This window comes from Panthera pardus, unplaced genomic scaffold, assembly GCF_024362965.1.
Source record: "Panthera pardus isolate Hobbes unplaced genomic scaffold, ASM2436296v1 HiC_scaffold_21, whole genome shotgun sequence".
Taxonomy (NCBI): Eukaryota; Metazoa; Chordata; class Mammalia; order Carnivora; family Felidae; genus Panthera; species Panthera pardus.
Window position 1 is genome coordinate 68,561,423 of NW_026526777.1, and position 15,823 is coordinate 68,577,245.

The window sequence follows — 15,823 nt, forward strand, 5'->3', positions numbered from 1 at the left end:
AAAAAAAAATAGAATATATATTTTTGGAGTCACAGCACTATTTAAACATTTTTACACAGATTGGTTTTTGAAAACTTGCCATTTCAGGCTAATATTTTTGTACGTTTTTGACTTTTTTAAGATAAAACCGTGATTTTGCTACGGGTGAGGCCACGCCGTTTATACTGTAGCTCGTACATCCGTTGTCTTCACCAACGCTCCTCCCCGTAACGGGAGGCGGCGCTCCTCTTTAGAAGCCTGTTGATCTACAGATAACTGAAGGGAAGAGTCTATTTTGTTTAGTCATTGGTCCGTTTTAGTTTTATTTTTGTTTAATGGAGGTGCGCGGGGCAGCCGTAGCTGTGAAGTTCTAGCCGATGTAGTCTCCTAATTAATTGTCCTGCAACGGACCAGTAGCAGATTCACTAAAACATTGTATTTAAATTGTTCTCGGGATCTTAACTGTGGGGGATCGAACGGAGCGTCTGGGGCGTCGATGCATCTTGTAGACGAGACGCAGGTCCGCGGCGTTGTCCTGCGTTGCCGTGGGCGCCGCGTGTGACTTTGCTCCGTGAACGTGATGGTGACGTTGGCGGCCTCTGGCACCCTCGCCCGCACCCCGTGGTCTTCGTGTCTTCCGCGCTGATGGAAGCAAGCAGCTTTTCTTACGCTTTTCTCCTGCGTCGGAAAGAGCGTCCCATCGCGTCCCATCGCGTCCCATCGCGTCCCATCGTGTCCTCGAGTCACCAGCGGAGCTTCGGGGGAGGAAGGAGGAGGTCTAGTTCTTTCTCTGGTAATGTGAAAAGAGCCTTTACCAACATAGTGCTGCAGTTTCTGGATATCAGCTATGATTTGTTTTTAGTTGTTTTTGACATGTTTGACAAGTTTTATAATGAAGTTTGAAGTTGGAAATAAAGTTGAAAATAAAAAAGATGTTGGCCTTTGCGCCTCAGAGCCTCTTCCTTGTGCCTGTGACTCTGGGATCGTTGGGGCCCACACGGGAGCCCGTAGGTGACCACCGCCCACCCTGCCTGCATCGTGGCTCTCAGAAGGTTGGAGAGGGGAGGGGTCCGTGCGTTTAGTCCCGGTTGTTTGCGAAGAGAGAAACGGCCGCGCCATTCAGACCCCGTCACACTCTCACGGGAGTTTGTCGGGGCCCCGGAAGCGCCTAGTACGTGGGAGGCCTGTGTCGGTGAGGTGAGCCCGGGTACCTTCTCGTGGGAGGAGGTCTGGTGGAGCCACAAGACCACGTCTCATCAAGGGAAGCAGCCTGCGTGGGGCCAGTCCTGTGGCCCCCGTGCGGCCGGGGAAAAGTGCTCCCGAGGACCCCCTCGCGTGTGTTGCGTCGTACGTGACCGCAGACGACACGCCCTGCCGTCTTCCGAGTGGAAACCACGGCGCCCGGCCAAGTCCCACCTGCTGTCCCTGGGACGCCCCCGGGCACTCACTCACCTGGGATGGGGCAGCCGGAAGACCCCACTGCAGGTACAGAGGGAAGAAGACCGCACCTGTCCGGTCTGGCTGAACACGCGGGTGTTTTCGTGGCGGGTGCTGGATCACAAATCCGCTCAGAGACAAAAAGTAGATGGGGCGGTGCACACGTTTATTTCTCCTTTTTCTCACACAGCAAGGCAACCCGCGTCGTGACCCAGTGACTGGGGGGTCTCCTCGTGGGTAAGTGCACGGAGGTCAGGAAGCCTGCAGGCAAGCCAGTGGTTGTCACGGCTCTTGACCTCTCAGGCGTCTGATACACCGGGCACTCAAACGCGTAGAGCTGCGTATCTGTCTGGTCAGAAGCGCCTGCTCGCTCAGTGGAAAGCTGAAAAACAAATCCAACAGTTAGATGGCAGAGCAGGAGCTCACGTTTCCACGCGCCAGATTTGGGGGTCGGCCGTTCGCCGAACACACGGCTGGTTAGGGGTTCTGTGGCCGGAGGACCTGTGTGACCATCGTGGCCTCCGGAACAGTCTGGAGAAGCAGCTGGTAGAGCATCTATTCCAGGTTTTAGCAATGTTCTAGGCTATTGTATTTATTTTTATGTTTAAAGAATTTTTAATGTTTAGTTTCGAGAGACGTCAGGATGTGAGTGGAGGAGGGGCAGGGAGAGAGGGAGGCACAGAATCCGAAGCAGGCTCCAGGCTCCGAGCTGTCAGCACAGAGCCCGACGCGGGGCTCGAACCCACAGACTGTGAGATCGTGACCCGAGCCGAAGTCGGTCGCTCAACCGACTGAGCCACTCAGGCTATTTTACATGTTTGCCATCTAGGGGCATCTGGGTGGCTCAGTGGTTAAGTGTCCGACTTCAGCTCAGGTCACGATCTCAGTTTGTGAGTTCGAGCCCCGTACTGGGCTTCACTGGCAGTTCGGAGCCTGGAGCCTGCTTCAGATTCTGTGTCTTCCTCTCTCTCTGCCCCTGCCCTGCGTGTGCTCGCTCTCCCTCCCTCTCTCCCTCTCAAAAAAATATAAACGTTAAAACAACGATGTTTAAAAAAATGAAGTTTCTTGAGGCAGAATTTATAAGTATTGTGTTTATTAACTTTAAATGTGTGATTCAGTGAGTACTGAAAAGTACATATTAAAAATACATACCGGGGCGCCTGGGTGACTCAGTCCAATAAGCATCCAACTTTGGCTCAGGTCATGATCTCCGGTTCGTGGGTTCGAGCCCTGCGTCCAGCTCCGTGCTGACAGTTCAGAGCCCGGAGTCTGTGTCCCGTCCCCCCCCCCCCCCCCGCCCCTCCCCCGCTCGCACTCTCTCTCAACAGTAAACATTAAAACAAAATTTTTTTAACGTTGTCTAAAGCGTATCAGCAAATGTCCCTCGTGAAACCACGGGGAACGGGACAGGAAGGAACGGCTCGGGTCCCCGCGGGAAGGCCCACAAGGCCGACTGCACGGTAAACACGTGCAATTACCTTTGTTGGCAGGAAGTAGATTTCAGGGAAATCATAACAGAGCTCTCGAGGCAGCGAGTCCTCTAGTATGTTTTGTTCCCGATTCCACCTTGCCCCCTCGATGAATAAACCGAAAACGTGAACTCCGACGTGAGTGCGGTCTGTGCCCTGAGATGAAAGAGAGGCGGTGTCGGTGGGTCCCCGGGCAGGGCGCTTCCTTCGACCGAAGCTCCGTCTGGGGGAGGGTCCTGGGGGAGACGGAGAGCTGCCCTCCGAGACCCGCCCCCCGGACGCCCGAAGCTGCAGCTCGCACCGAGCCCTGTGTGGACTGGGGTCTCCCTGCCCTCCCACGGCGTGGTCTCGTGTATAAACGGGGCACGGGGAGAGGGTGACGGCAATAACTAAGAACAAAGTAGAGCAGTTCTCGCAACACGACGTAATAAAAGCCACGTGAATGTGGTCTCCCTCCCTCCCAAGAGGTCTTGTCGGCCGCGTCCCCCCTTCTTGTTGGCCTTCTGACACTCAGGAGGGGGATTGTATGATCCCGACCGGTGACCGCGGGCCACTGAAGCCACGGAAACCGTGGAGGGGCGCTCCTGTGTCCCGACACCGGCCACCACACAGATGAGTCCTGGAGACACTGTGCCGAGTGAAAGGGGCCAGTCGCAGGGACAGACGCTACAGGAGGCTCGTGTCGCCAGATTTATAGGGACAAAAAATAGATGCGATCAGGACAGGCGGGCCGGACGTGGACGTCCACGGGGACAGTGCCTCGGTTCCGGAGGTGGAGGGCGTGAGGGCCGCCCCGCAGCGTGGACGTGCTCAGGGCCACCCAGCTGTGCACTCAGAAACGGTGAGCATGAGGGCGCCCGGGGGGGCTCAGTCGGGTGAGCGTCCACCTCTGGACTTCGGCTCGGGTCGCCGTCTCACAGTTCGTGAGCTCGAGCCCCGCCCGGGGTTCTGCCCCTCCCCACTTGCACGCACTCTCTCTAAGTAAGTAAACTTTAGAAAAGGAAATAGTTAAAATGGCAAGTCCAGTGTTACCTTATGTATATTCTGCCATAGTACAAAAGTAGGAAAAAGTGAAAGCTGCTTGAAGGAAAAGGGAAAAGGGAGGGGACTTGTGTGGTGCGCGGCACGGGGGCGGCTGAGTGGAGGCTGGCGAGGGGAGGGCCGACTGCACGACTGCTCTTGCCAGTGCCCTAAGCATTCTGGTACCTCAAAGGCTGTCCTGACTGTGTTGAGGTTCCCACGGATGGCTGCGGAGAACCCCTCGTCTCTGCTGTCAGTGGTGTCCGAGATCACACGGTGGGTAAACGCTGAGGGCGCCGAGAGAGATTCCTTGGGACCGTCCGTAGTCGTGAAGCACGGCAACGAGAAAGGCTTTGGGGAAAAGCACAGAGCGACGAGTTCCCTGCGAGTCAGGGGGCACCAAGGGCTCTGCGTTCCCTCCTGGCAACAAGCTGGCTCCCGGGAGCAAGGAGAAGACCCGAGCACGTCAGAGTCTGGGTCAAGAAACGGCACACAGACGAGTGGGAAGAGGAGGGCACGTTTTCCTCTGGGGTGGCCAAGCTGTTGGGTGTCCCCTTGGCTGTGTGGACAAAGGCTACGTGCACACAAAAAGGAGACCAAGACAGAGTGGAAACAGCCCAGATATGAGGAGGCAGAGGACAGTCGATCACCTGGATCCAGCCGTTCCTGAAGCCAGACCTCTGGCCTGCCTTCCCACTCGCACGAGCCTATGACCTGGCCTGTTTTGCTCAAGCAGGTTTGGATTGCGTCCTGTGTCTTAACACCAGGATTCCTAACACAGCTCCCAACTGTTCTGTTCTGCCAGCCAGTTCCCCTTCCTGCTTAATCCATCCTGCGTGAACTGCCAGGTTAGGAACTTCACTGCTTCTGAATCGTGTAATGCCCCTGCCGGGGTCTCCATACCAGTGCTCACCGAGTCACCTGGGCACTGAGGACCCCGCCACACTGGCGTGTTTCCTGTGCTGTGCCGTTGCGGGAAATGTCTGAGCGGGCACCCGGCTGGTGACTTTGCTCCTGCCCTCCTCCTGGGACACTCTTTCTCCAATCTCCTCAGAACTTTCCAAGGCCCGAGAAGCCGTCTCTGCCCCGGCCCTCCTCTGTGCGCCTCTCGGGGGTCCGCGGCCTCCAGGGGACAAGACTGGGGCCACCAACCTCTTTGTGCTTCTGGTGGCAGCCGGCACGCCCTGGCCCTGTCCCCCAGGCGCTCAGTGACGCTGCCGCGCCGTCGAGCCCCCGTGTCTCCTGAGCTCCGGCCCCCTAGAGCCACCTGCCCACCGCCCACCATGCGGTCTCCTCCGAACGTCTCAGACTTGACAGGTGACGGCCACCTCTCTGCCCATCGCGTTGCTCCTCTCCCTGTGTCCCCGTGTCCCTGTGTCAGTAGCGGTCGTCAGCCGCCACCCAGCTCTCTGAGCCCAAGACCGGGGAGCCTCCCCCTCTGCTCCCTCAGCGTCCTACGACTGTTCTCTTCCACCCTCCTCTGCTGTCCTTCCAGGCCACCGCCAGTTCTCGCCTGGGGAAAAGCAGACGCCTAAGTGCCTGGGACCCAGGCTCCACTCCGGCTCCTCCCCCGTGTTGTGGAGTCAGGTCAAGGCCCCCCAGCCTGAGACAGGGCAGCGGCCCAGACACCCCCTTCCCCCCTCGCCCCCACCAGGAGCCAGCCCTTCCCACCTCTTCAGCTTCATCCCACACCGTTCGCCCTCCGTGGGCTTTCGCTCTGCCCACACTGAACGTTTCACGTGGGCTTCTCCCCCCTCGTATCTGGCCTTGGACCCGAACAGAAACGCGATTCCCAGTCAATGCTGTGCTTCAACACGTGGGTTTCTGCGTCACACGAGCCGAGTTCCGATCCCGGCTCAGTTGTGTGACTTTGGGAAAATTACTTACCTTCTCTGTGCCAGGGTTTTCCTGAGAACAGGGAGGGCCGTGTGAACACCACCACCGGACTGTCGTGAGGACCGCTCTCCACGGAGAGCTCGCGACAGCGCCCGGCCCCCGGTGAGCACGGGTCCGGGGATTAACTGCCGTCCCCTTGTGCGCTCGGCACCTGCCGCTTCCGGCAGCCGGCTCTCTGTCTCGGCAGCCTTTCCCGGTCCCCGCTCAGGTCCCCCTGCTTTATGCTCCCAAAGCCCTCACTGGTTCACTCATTCACACATTCGTTCAGAAACTCGTGTAATGGTTCTGGGATTACGTATCGGGAGTTTAAGGCGCTGGGGGCTGCGCGACCTGGAGTAGAAAGATGGGGGGCTGCCCGCGTGGGGCTCCGTGGTGTCTTGTACGCCCCGTCACCCAACCATGCATCGTAACGCCCTCCGTGGGGACGTCTTCCCCTCCCGCGTGACCTGAGCAGTGGCTCCTGAGACCCGGCACAGTTCCAGGCGTTCGCTTTTGTTGAATGAATGAATGAACAGAAATGGCTGAGACACAGATTCTGTCCTTGGGGGGCACCCACCTCCCGCGGCCCCGATAAAGTGTGGTGGCCTTTGAGGGAGGTCACGTCGGCCTTTGACATCAGAGTCGGTGGAGGTGGTGACGCTCCTGCCAGGGGCAGGTGCAGTCAGGCGAGGGTGGTCCTACTGGGGAGGGGGGAGGGGGGATGAGGAAGGGAAGGGAAGCGGAGGGAGGGAGGAGAGACTCCCCACCCCCGGGGCGTAGTGCCTGGGGATGCAGGGCTGTGGCTTTGGGTCTTTCACGCTGAAGGGGAGGAGGAGGGAGGCTGGCAGGGAGCACGAATGTGGGGGGCTGGGAGGGGGCCCCGGCCCTGTTCTCACGCTCACCTTGCGGAAAGAAGAAAGCTGGGAGCCAGTATCTTGCAGGAAATCCTTCACAGAAATCACTGGTTTTATCGTCAGAGGATCTGGGGTTTTGGGTGGATGAAGGAATGGAATGCTTCCCGGTGGCGACAAATCTCATGTACCTGTAGGAGGCAGACCGTAGACCGAGGGGTCAAGGGCACCGTCATCGCCTGTCCACGCGGCCGGGCCCTCCACGGCCCCTCCTCCCCTTCTCATCTCAGCCTTTCCCCACTCGGGACCCTCGTCTTGTCCTTCAGGGGAGACCAGCTGTGGCTTTGGAGGGTGAGGCCCTAACTTGCTGGAAGGCAATGGATTTAGGCAACGGGGGACGTACTGGGCATCCTGACTGGGCGCCGAGGAGTCTATGGATCGTTCCGGAGCTGGTGACTCTGAGAGGATAGGTCCGAGCATTTGCTTAGAGGTAAGTGGCACAAAAGGCGGTTTGGTACAGACTTTGGAACCAGATTTTCTGGCTTCAGATCTCAAGGCTTCTACCCTAGTTGTGAAACGCTGGGCAAGCTACTTCACATCCTTGTGCCTCATTCATATCTAAGACAAGGGTGACAAATGACCAGGCTGACTGCATCTCGCAGGGTTACTGTCAGAGTCACACGAGGACGTGGGACACAGGCACTCCTTGAGCGATAGCTGCTCTCGTGCCCTTCAAATGATTTTGATCTATGTATTAAACTCGTTTAAAAATTACACGTAACTAACCCTTACTTCCTTTTGCACTTCCCTCTGCTGGTGTCACAGGACAGAGTGTAGAAAAACAGGAAGGGAAATGTACCAGGTCTGGTCCTGTGTGTCCTTGAGCGGAGGGACCACGGACAGGACCCAGGGTATCCTGTGTCTCCAGGTCTCCATCCTAGACTGAAGACAACAGTCCCCCCCCCCCACCCTGCTTGATTCACATGTTGCTCTGAGAACCCAAAAGTCCAACCACATGAAACTACGTGGCAAACCGTTAAGTTCTACGCAAAATTAAGGAAGAGAATAAAGCCGCTTTCATCCGTACCGATGATGTATTGCAGTGTAAGCCATTTTGGCCCAAGTGTTGAAGAAATTCACTCGCTGGATGAGATCGTTAACCCAGGAACTCAGGGGCTTACAGGACTTGTAGGCATGTTTCTGTTGGAATTTAGAGACAAGCACATCACTTTTAAATTTTTTTTTTAGGATTTGTCTTTGGGGTCATTGGGAACATCTCTGCAAACTTTGGTAACAGACTCGACTTCCAGGGAGAACGATGGCAGGAGGACGCCATTTTCCAGTGGAGAGCACATAATGGGGAACCCAAAGACCGACCGTCATGGTGACCGTGCTTCAGACAGAATGCCTGATGTTTCCATCCTGGCTGAACGCCTTTCTCACTCTTCCTAAGTCCTTTGGTCTGCCCCTCCCCCCTTCTCTGGGCAGCTAACTCTACATACCATTAAATGTGAGCGATTCCAACTCTTGGCCCCCCTCGGGGGGGGGGGGGAGGCCAAATCCTATAACCCACCCACCAACCACTGATGAGCTGCCTCTTCTCCTTCCAGTGCAGAGTCCAGCTGACCCCTGCCCCATGCTCTGCACAGCCTTTCTGGAGAATTCTGTCTTCTGTAGTGTCAGCTTTGTATTTTCCACCGTTTATTAATGTGCTTGTATCCTAAAAACACAACCACCCAGCACTCAATCCTACTTATTTGATCCTCAACAAAATACTAGCAAATGGATTCCAGGAACACATTAAAAGGATCATAAACCATGATCAAGTGGGATTCACCCCAGGATGCAAGGATGGTTCAACACAGGCAAATCAATAAATGTGATGCACCACATAAACTGAATGAAGGATAAATCATATGATCATTTCAGTAAATGGAGAAAAAGCATTTGACAAAATTCAACATCCTCTCATGATAAAAACTCCCAACAAATTAGTATAGAAGGAATCTTGCTCAGCATAAGGGCCACATATGACAAGCCATAGCTAACATCATACTGAGTAGTGAAAGGTTAAAACCTTCTCCCTCTAAGATCAAGAACAAGAACTCTCATCATCTCTATTCAACATAGTACAGAGAGTCCTAGCCATAGCAATTAGGCAAGAAAAAGAATTAGAAGCATAAAAATTGGGAAGGAAGAAGTGAAATTGCCTCCGTTTGTAGGTGATACCATCTTATATACGGAAAGCCCTAAAGATTCCAAAAAACTGTTAGAACTAATAAATGAATTCAGTAAAATCGCAGGATATAAAACCAACAGAGAAATTAGTTGCATTACTACCCATTACCAACAAACTGTCTGAAAGAGAAATCATGAAATCAGTCCTATCTACGATAGCATCAAAGATAACATAATACTTAGGACTAAATTTCAACAAGGAGATAAAAGACCTGTACACTAAAAAATATACAAAGTTGGTGGAAGACCGTGAGGAAGACAGAAGTAACTGGAAAGACTTCCTGTCTTCTTGGATTAGAAGAATATTGTGAAAAATTCTTTCTACAGAAAAATCTATAATACAATACAATCCTAAGCAAAATCCCCATGGCATTTTTCACAGAAATAGAAAAAATATTCTAAAATTTGTATGGAAATACAAAAGACCCCGAATAGCCAGAGCAATTCTGAAAAAGGAGATCAAAGCTGGAGGCATCATACTCCCTGATTTGAAGGTATCTTACAAAGTTGTAGTAGTAAAAACAATCGGGTTCTGGCATAAAAACAGGCACATAGACCAGTGGAACAGAACAGAGCCCAGGCACAAACCCAGACGTATGTGGTCAACTAATTTTTTTTTTTTTTTGTCAACTCATTTTTGACAAGGGTGCCAGGAACACAGATTGGGGGAAAGAACAGTCTCCTCAACAAATGAAGCTGGGAAAACTGGGTATCCACATGCAAAATAATGAAATTGGATCCCTATCTTACACCACTCACAAAAGTTAAGTAGAAATGGACCTACAAACGTGTGGCCAACTAATCTTTGACAAAGCAGGAAAGAATATCCGATGGAAAAAAGACAGTCTCCTCAGCAAGTGGTGCTGGGAAAACTGGACAGTGACAAGAAGAAGAATGAGCCCGGACCACTTTCTCACACCATACACAAAAAGACACTCAAAATGGATGAAAGACCTAAATGTGAGGTAGGAAGCCATCAAAATCCTAGAGGAGAAAACAGGCAACAACCTTTTTGACCTTGGCCACGGCAGCTTCTTACTACGCATTCCTCTGAAGGCAAGGGAAATAAAAGCAAAAATAACTATTGGGACCTCATCAAGATAAAAAGCTTCTGCACAAGGAAGGAAACAATCAACAAAACTAAAAGGTAACTGACGGAATGGGAGAAGATATTGGCAAACGACAAATCAGATAAAGGGTTAGTATCTAAAATCTATAAAGAACTTATCAAACTCAACACCCAAAAAAACAAATAATCCAGTGAGGAAATGGGCAGAAGACATGAATAGACATTTTCCCAAAGAAGACATCCAGATGGCTAACAGACACAGGAGAAAATGCTCAATGTCACTCATCATCAGGGAAATACAAATCAAAACCACACTGAGATACCACCTCACACCTGTCAGAATGACTAAAACCAACAACTCGGGCAACAGCAGACGTTGGCGAGGGTGTGGAGAAAGGGATCTCTTTTGCACTGCTGGTGGGAATGCAAGCTGGTGCAGCCACTCTGGAAAACGGTATGGAGGTTCCTCAAAAAACTAAAAGTAGAACTACCCTATGACCCAGAAATTGCACTACTAGATATTTATCCAGAGGTTACAAAAATGCTGATTGAAAGGAGATGCACCCCAATGTTTATAGCTGCACTATCGACAATAGCCAAATTATGGGAAGAGCCCAAATGTCCATCGACTGATGAATGGATAAAGAAGACGTGGGGTGTGTGTGTGTGTGTGTGTGTGTGTGTAATGGAATATTAGTCAGCGATCAAAAAGAATGAAATCTTGCCATTTGCAACAACGTGGATGGAGCTAGAGTGTATTATGTTAAGCAAAATAACTCAGAGAAAGACAAATATATGATTTCACTCATGGGAATTTAAGAAACACAATGGATGCACATCGGGGAAGGAAAAATAAGGTAAAAAACAGGGAGGCAGACCATAAGAGACTCTTAAATACAGAGAACAAACTGAGGGTTGCTGGAGGGGAGATGGGTGGGGGTATGGGCTAAATGGGTTGATGGACATTAAGGAGGGCACTTGCTGGGACGAGCACTGGGTTTTATATGTAAGTGACAAATCACTAAATTATATTCTTGAATCCAATACTATACTGTATGTTAACTAATTTAAATTTAATTTTAAAAAGTCAAGTAGAAATGATTCAAAGATTTAAATAAAATCTGGAACAATAAAACTTCTAGAAGAAAACATGGAAAAAGATCCTTGACATTGGTCTTGGCAGTGATTTCTTGGATAAGACACCAGAGCACATTCCACAAAAGCTAAAACAAACAAGCGGGACTAGATTCCTTCTGCAAAGCAAAGGAAACAATTGATAAACTGGAAAAGCAACTTACAGAATGGGAGAAGCTATTCACAAGCCATCTATCTGACAAGGAGTTCAATCCAAAGTATATAAAGCACTCACTCATCCAACTCAACAGCCAAAAAATCAATCCGATTAAAAAATGGGCGAAGGACCTGAAGAGACATTTTCCCAAGGAAGATACACAATGGCCGACGGGTACCTGGAGGGTGCTCAACATCAGTAGTCATCAGGGAAATGCAAACCCAACCCCAAGGAGAGATCACCTCGCACCTGCGGATGAAGGTTGGTTCATGAAGGTTGGAGGACGGTTACTACCGAGGGGACAGATGATGACAAACGTTGGGGAGAATGTGGAGAAAAGGAAACCCTGATACACTGTTGCCGGGAATTTCAGATGGTTCGGTCGTTATGGAAGACAGTACTGTAGCTCCTTGAAACTTAAACACTGAACGCACACACGACCTGGCAAGGCCACCCCGGGTCACCTATACGCAGGAAAAGGGATCAGTGCTTTGAAGAGAGGTCTGCATTGCCACGTTCCCTGCTGCTTTATTCACAACAGCGCAGATGTGGAAGCAACCCAGGCGTCTCTCCGCGCGTGACCGGAAGAGGAAAATGTGGCGTGTGCACACAATCGGGTGTCACTCGGCCATAAAAAAGGAAGGAAGTCCTGCCGCTTGCAACAACACGGATGAGCCCGCAGGGCATTCTGCCGAGTGAAATAAGCCAGACGGAGAAACCTAAAAACTGGATCCCTCACGTGTGGAATCTAAGACAGAAAAGCCCGTTTCGTAGAGACTGAGACTAGGACAGTGGTGGCTGGGGCAGGGGCGGGGGAAACGGGGGTGATGTTGTCAAGGGGCACAGATCTTACAAGAATAAAAGTGGAAGCTGTGCCCGGAGGCCCTTTTAGGTCCTCAGATGTTCTGTGTCCACAGGAGGCTGTGGTCATCTGCCTCAGACAGCTCTCCGCCCGCCGTCCGTGTGGCACTCCACACAGCCAGTGGCACTCCTGGCCACCCGGACGTCCAAGCCGGACATTTCCACCCGGCCAGCTTCAGCCCGGGTCACTCTGGCAGGGGTGCCGACTCAGCCGTGGGTGGCTGTACTGCTAGCGACCCATGGGAGGCCACGTTCTCTCAGCCTGACCTTGAACTCATGTACATCCCGCACCTGTCACAAGTTAGCCGCTCTGCCCCTCAGTTCCCGTGTCCGCGGACTCAGCACCTCAACCTTCCGTGCCGGCGTGCGCACAGTTGTCGCTTTCTGGGACTCTGGGTTTTGTGGGCAGGTTTTGTTTTTGTTTTTGTTTTTTTACTTTGAAATACAATTTAGATAGCATAAAATTCACTCACTTCAGTGCTTTTTAGTATATTCATCACCTTGTGGAACCATCACCACAATCATTTTTAGAACATTTTCATCACTCGAAGACAAAACCCACACGCCCTTGACGAGTCAGCCGCCAGTCCCCGCCATCCTCAGCCCCGGGCGACGGCTCATCTACCGCCCAGCTCGGCCGAGTTTCCTATTCCGGACGTTTCGTGGAAGTGAGATGACATGTGGCCTTTCGGACCGCCTGCTTTCAGTTCCCATAATGTTTTGGGGGGTCATTCAGGCTGTAGCGTGTCTGTACTTCAGTCCTGTTGACGGGTGAATAATGTTCCTCGGTATAGACGTGCTCGTGTGTATCACGTCTGTGTACCTACCGTGTTCTGTCTGTCCATTCGTCAGGAACGCTGGCGTGGTTTCTGTCTTACGAACAATGCCGCCGTGAACATTCGTGGCAAGTTTTGGTGTGACAAGGTGTGAATTGCCCTTGGGTATGTACCTGGGAGCAGGAGTGCTGGGTCAGATGGGGACTGTTTACCTTTCTGAGGCGTTCACAGACTGTTTTCCAGGGCGGCCACACCATTTTGCATTCCCATCAAGCACCCAAAGCCTCCAGCCTCACGTGACTGCAGAGTTCGTTATCACCTGCCCTTTGGATTCTACTCTCCCCGGTGGGTGTGAAATTGTATCTCGCTATGGTTCCGATTCACAGTTTCCTGATGACAAATGATGTTAAGCGTCTTTTTGATGTGCCTATGTAGGTTTTTTTTTAATTGAGAGAGAGAGAGAGAGAGAGAGAGAGAACGAGTTGGGGCCAGGGTGGGGGGAGAGAGAATCCCAAGCAGGCTCCGCACCGTCAGCACAGAGCCCAGTGCAGGGCTTTGAACCCACGGACCATGAGATCGTGACCTGAGCCGAAATCAAGACGCTCAAGTGACTGAGCCCCCCAGGTGCCCCTCTATACAGATTTTAAATCTGGTGTAGGATCCAGGGTTTGAGGGAGGCTGGTACTAACTATAAAGGGAGAATTAAACTTCAGGAGCAACGGTTTTGTGTTCAACATCGTGTTACCTTTTCGACAGTCCTGCTCGCCTCCTACCCCACGCTGCCAGAACTTCACGGCTGATTTTATTCTTGTTCTAATAAACTTCGTGTTTCTGTGATTTGGTTTTCTGATTAAGCCTATGGCCCGGGAGTCATTCATCTTTCTGTTTTGCCCTTTTTTTTTTTTTAATTTAAAAGTGCCATTCAGTTTTTTCCTATACAGTCTCATCATCTAAATATGGAGATCTAGAAAGGACAAGGCAAAAATAGAAATCACGCAGAATTGTGTCACCCAGAGCAAATTTGTATGTTGTCTTCAGCTCTCTCTCCATATATAGCTCTGTACACAGTTGGTTCTCTGTGTAGTGAAGTCACCACGAACACTGCATTAGTGGGCGCTGAACTATTGTTCCTGTTTACATTTTTGTCACATACTCAGTAAAGTGTTTAAAGACATCTTGATGGTATTGATGCGTTAAGACCGGACTCACGGCCAAAAGCACTAGAACTCACGAGTGATCAAAGCGGTTCCGACACAGGTATTTTCTCCATAAAGCACATCACAGCCTTCTGGGCAGGGACTCCACACGGCATTTCAGCATTGCCGTTGCAAGCAGCAAAACCACCAACCAAAAGCACAAGCATGAAAGCTGTGGCACTAGACAGAGCGCGAAGAGAGCACTTGTGTGACACTAGGAGAGCCACAACAAGAAGCCGGATGTCACCCGTTTGATCTCAGCGGGGAGTGTGCACGGGGCGGGGAGACTGTGCATGGGGGGGGGGGGGGAGTGTGCACGGGGGGGTGGGGGGAACTGTACACGGGGGGGCAGTGTACACGGAGGGGAGCTGTGCACGGAGGGGGAGTGTGCATGGGGCGGGGACTGTGCATGGGGGGAGAGTGTACACACGGGGGGGGGAACAGTGCATGAACGGGGACCGTGCATGGGGTGGGGACTGTGCACGGGGAGTGTACACGGAGGGGAGCTGTGCACAGAGGGGGAGTGTGCCCGGGGGGGGGTGTGCACCGAGGGAGAGTGTGCACGGAGGGGGAGTGTGCATGGGGGGGGGGAGTATGCACAGAGAGGGGCTGTGCACACGGCGGGGGGGGTGGGGACTGAAACGTTTCCGCACTCGGCACACGTGTAAATGACCCCTAAGCACTGAGAGTACAGTTTTAGAGTTAGAAATTAGTTTCAGCAAGCAGGCAAGTGTGCAAAGACGCAATGCCTGAGTGGTGACGAGTGACCCGTATGAGGGGGTGTGTGTGTAGTTTTGTCATCGTCTTTGAGCTTCCTTCTGTCGACAGAGCTGTAGCTGTGGTTCATTCCCCTGCATGACTGTATTGTCTGTTGTGTGAATACACCACATATTTATCCATTCTGTTGTGGGTGACACGTCGGAACTGTCTGTGACTAACAACGATGTTCTGAATATCATTGTACATGTCCCCTGATGCCCAGGTGCAAGGGTTTACGTACCTACGAAGTCGAGATCAGACTGTGTGCCACCTTGGAACTTAAAAACTCCTCGTGCACGAAACAGCAGAACAAGTTTCTCTCCCTCCTCTAAGATTGGGGAAGTTGTACAATTTTTTTCGACTGTTTTAGTGGCTGCTCTAAAAACCGCAGCGTGCATACTTGACCTGCCCGAGTCTCCAGGTCATTGTTAACTAGCCTCCTTGATAACACGAGACCTAAAACCTCCATACGCTCCCCAGGCCTGGCTTATACGTTATTCTTCGTCCCTCCGCTTCATCTGGTCAACGTCCCGTCCTGCTCCAAAAGCCGGATGCTGTACACTGCCTGATTTTTGTCGGGATCGATTTACCACTTGCTTTCCTCCTCTCCCGTCTCAGACCTTTCAATTGTTTCCCTTTCCCCTCTGCCTGAAGTATGTCAGTTAGCTCACATTATTAGCGTTTGCTAGTGACGAATTCTGTTTTTCCCTCTTTTTGGCCTGTTTTATTTCATCCTCAATTTAGAAACAAGAGTTTCGTCTACACAGCTTTAGTGTAACATTTCACTTCTTCCAACATATTGAAGATGCCATGCTCACGCCTTTGAATGTTACTTTTCCTCTAGCTTCTTTAAGATTTTCCTTTGATTTTCTGGGGGACCTGACGGGCTCAGTCGGTTAAGCATCTGGCTTCGGCTCAGGTCATGATCTCGCAGCTCGTGAGTTCGAGCCCCACGTCAGGCTCTGTGCTGACAACTTGGAGCCTGGAGCCTGTTTCAGATTC

The 15,823-nt window shown here is 51.7% G+C and overlaps 1 protein-coding gene across 1 annotated transcript in view; it reads right to left on the bottom strand.

The window, feature by feature from the left end:
• Nucleotides 1–1,561: 1,561 nt before the first annotated feature.
• Nucleotides 1,562–15,823, bottom strand: part of DNAH14 (dynein axonemal heavy chain 14) — a 319,741-nt gene continuing 305,479 nt past the window's right edge. Inside the window, 6 exon segments of the mRNA XM_053909500.1 lie at nucleotides 1,562–1,798; nucleotides 2,895–3,041; nucleotides 4,092–4,190; nucleotides 4,192–4,256; nucleotides 6,683–6,822; nucleotides 7,719–7,831. Coding sequence (XP_053765475.1) covers nucleotides 1,583–1,798; nucleotides 2,895–3,041; nucleotides 4,092–4,190; nucleotides 4,192–4,256; nucleotides 6,683–6,822; nucleotides 7,719–7,831 — 780 coding nt within the window. The 3' untranslated portion in view covers nucleotides 1,562–1,582.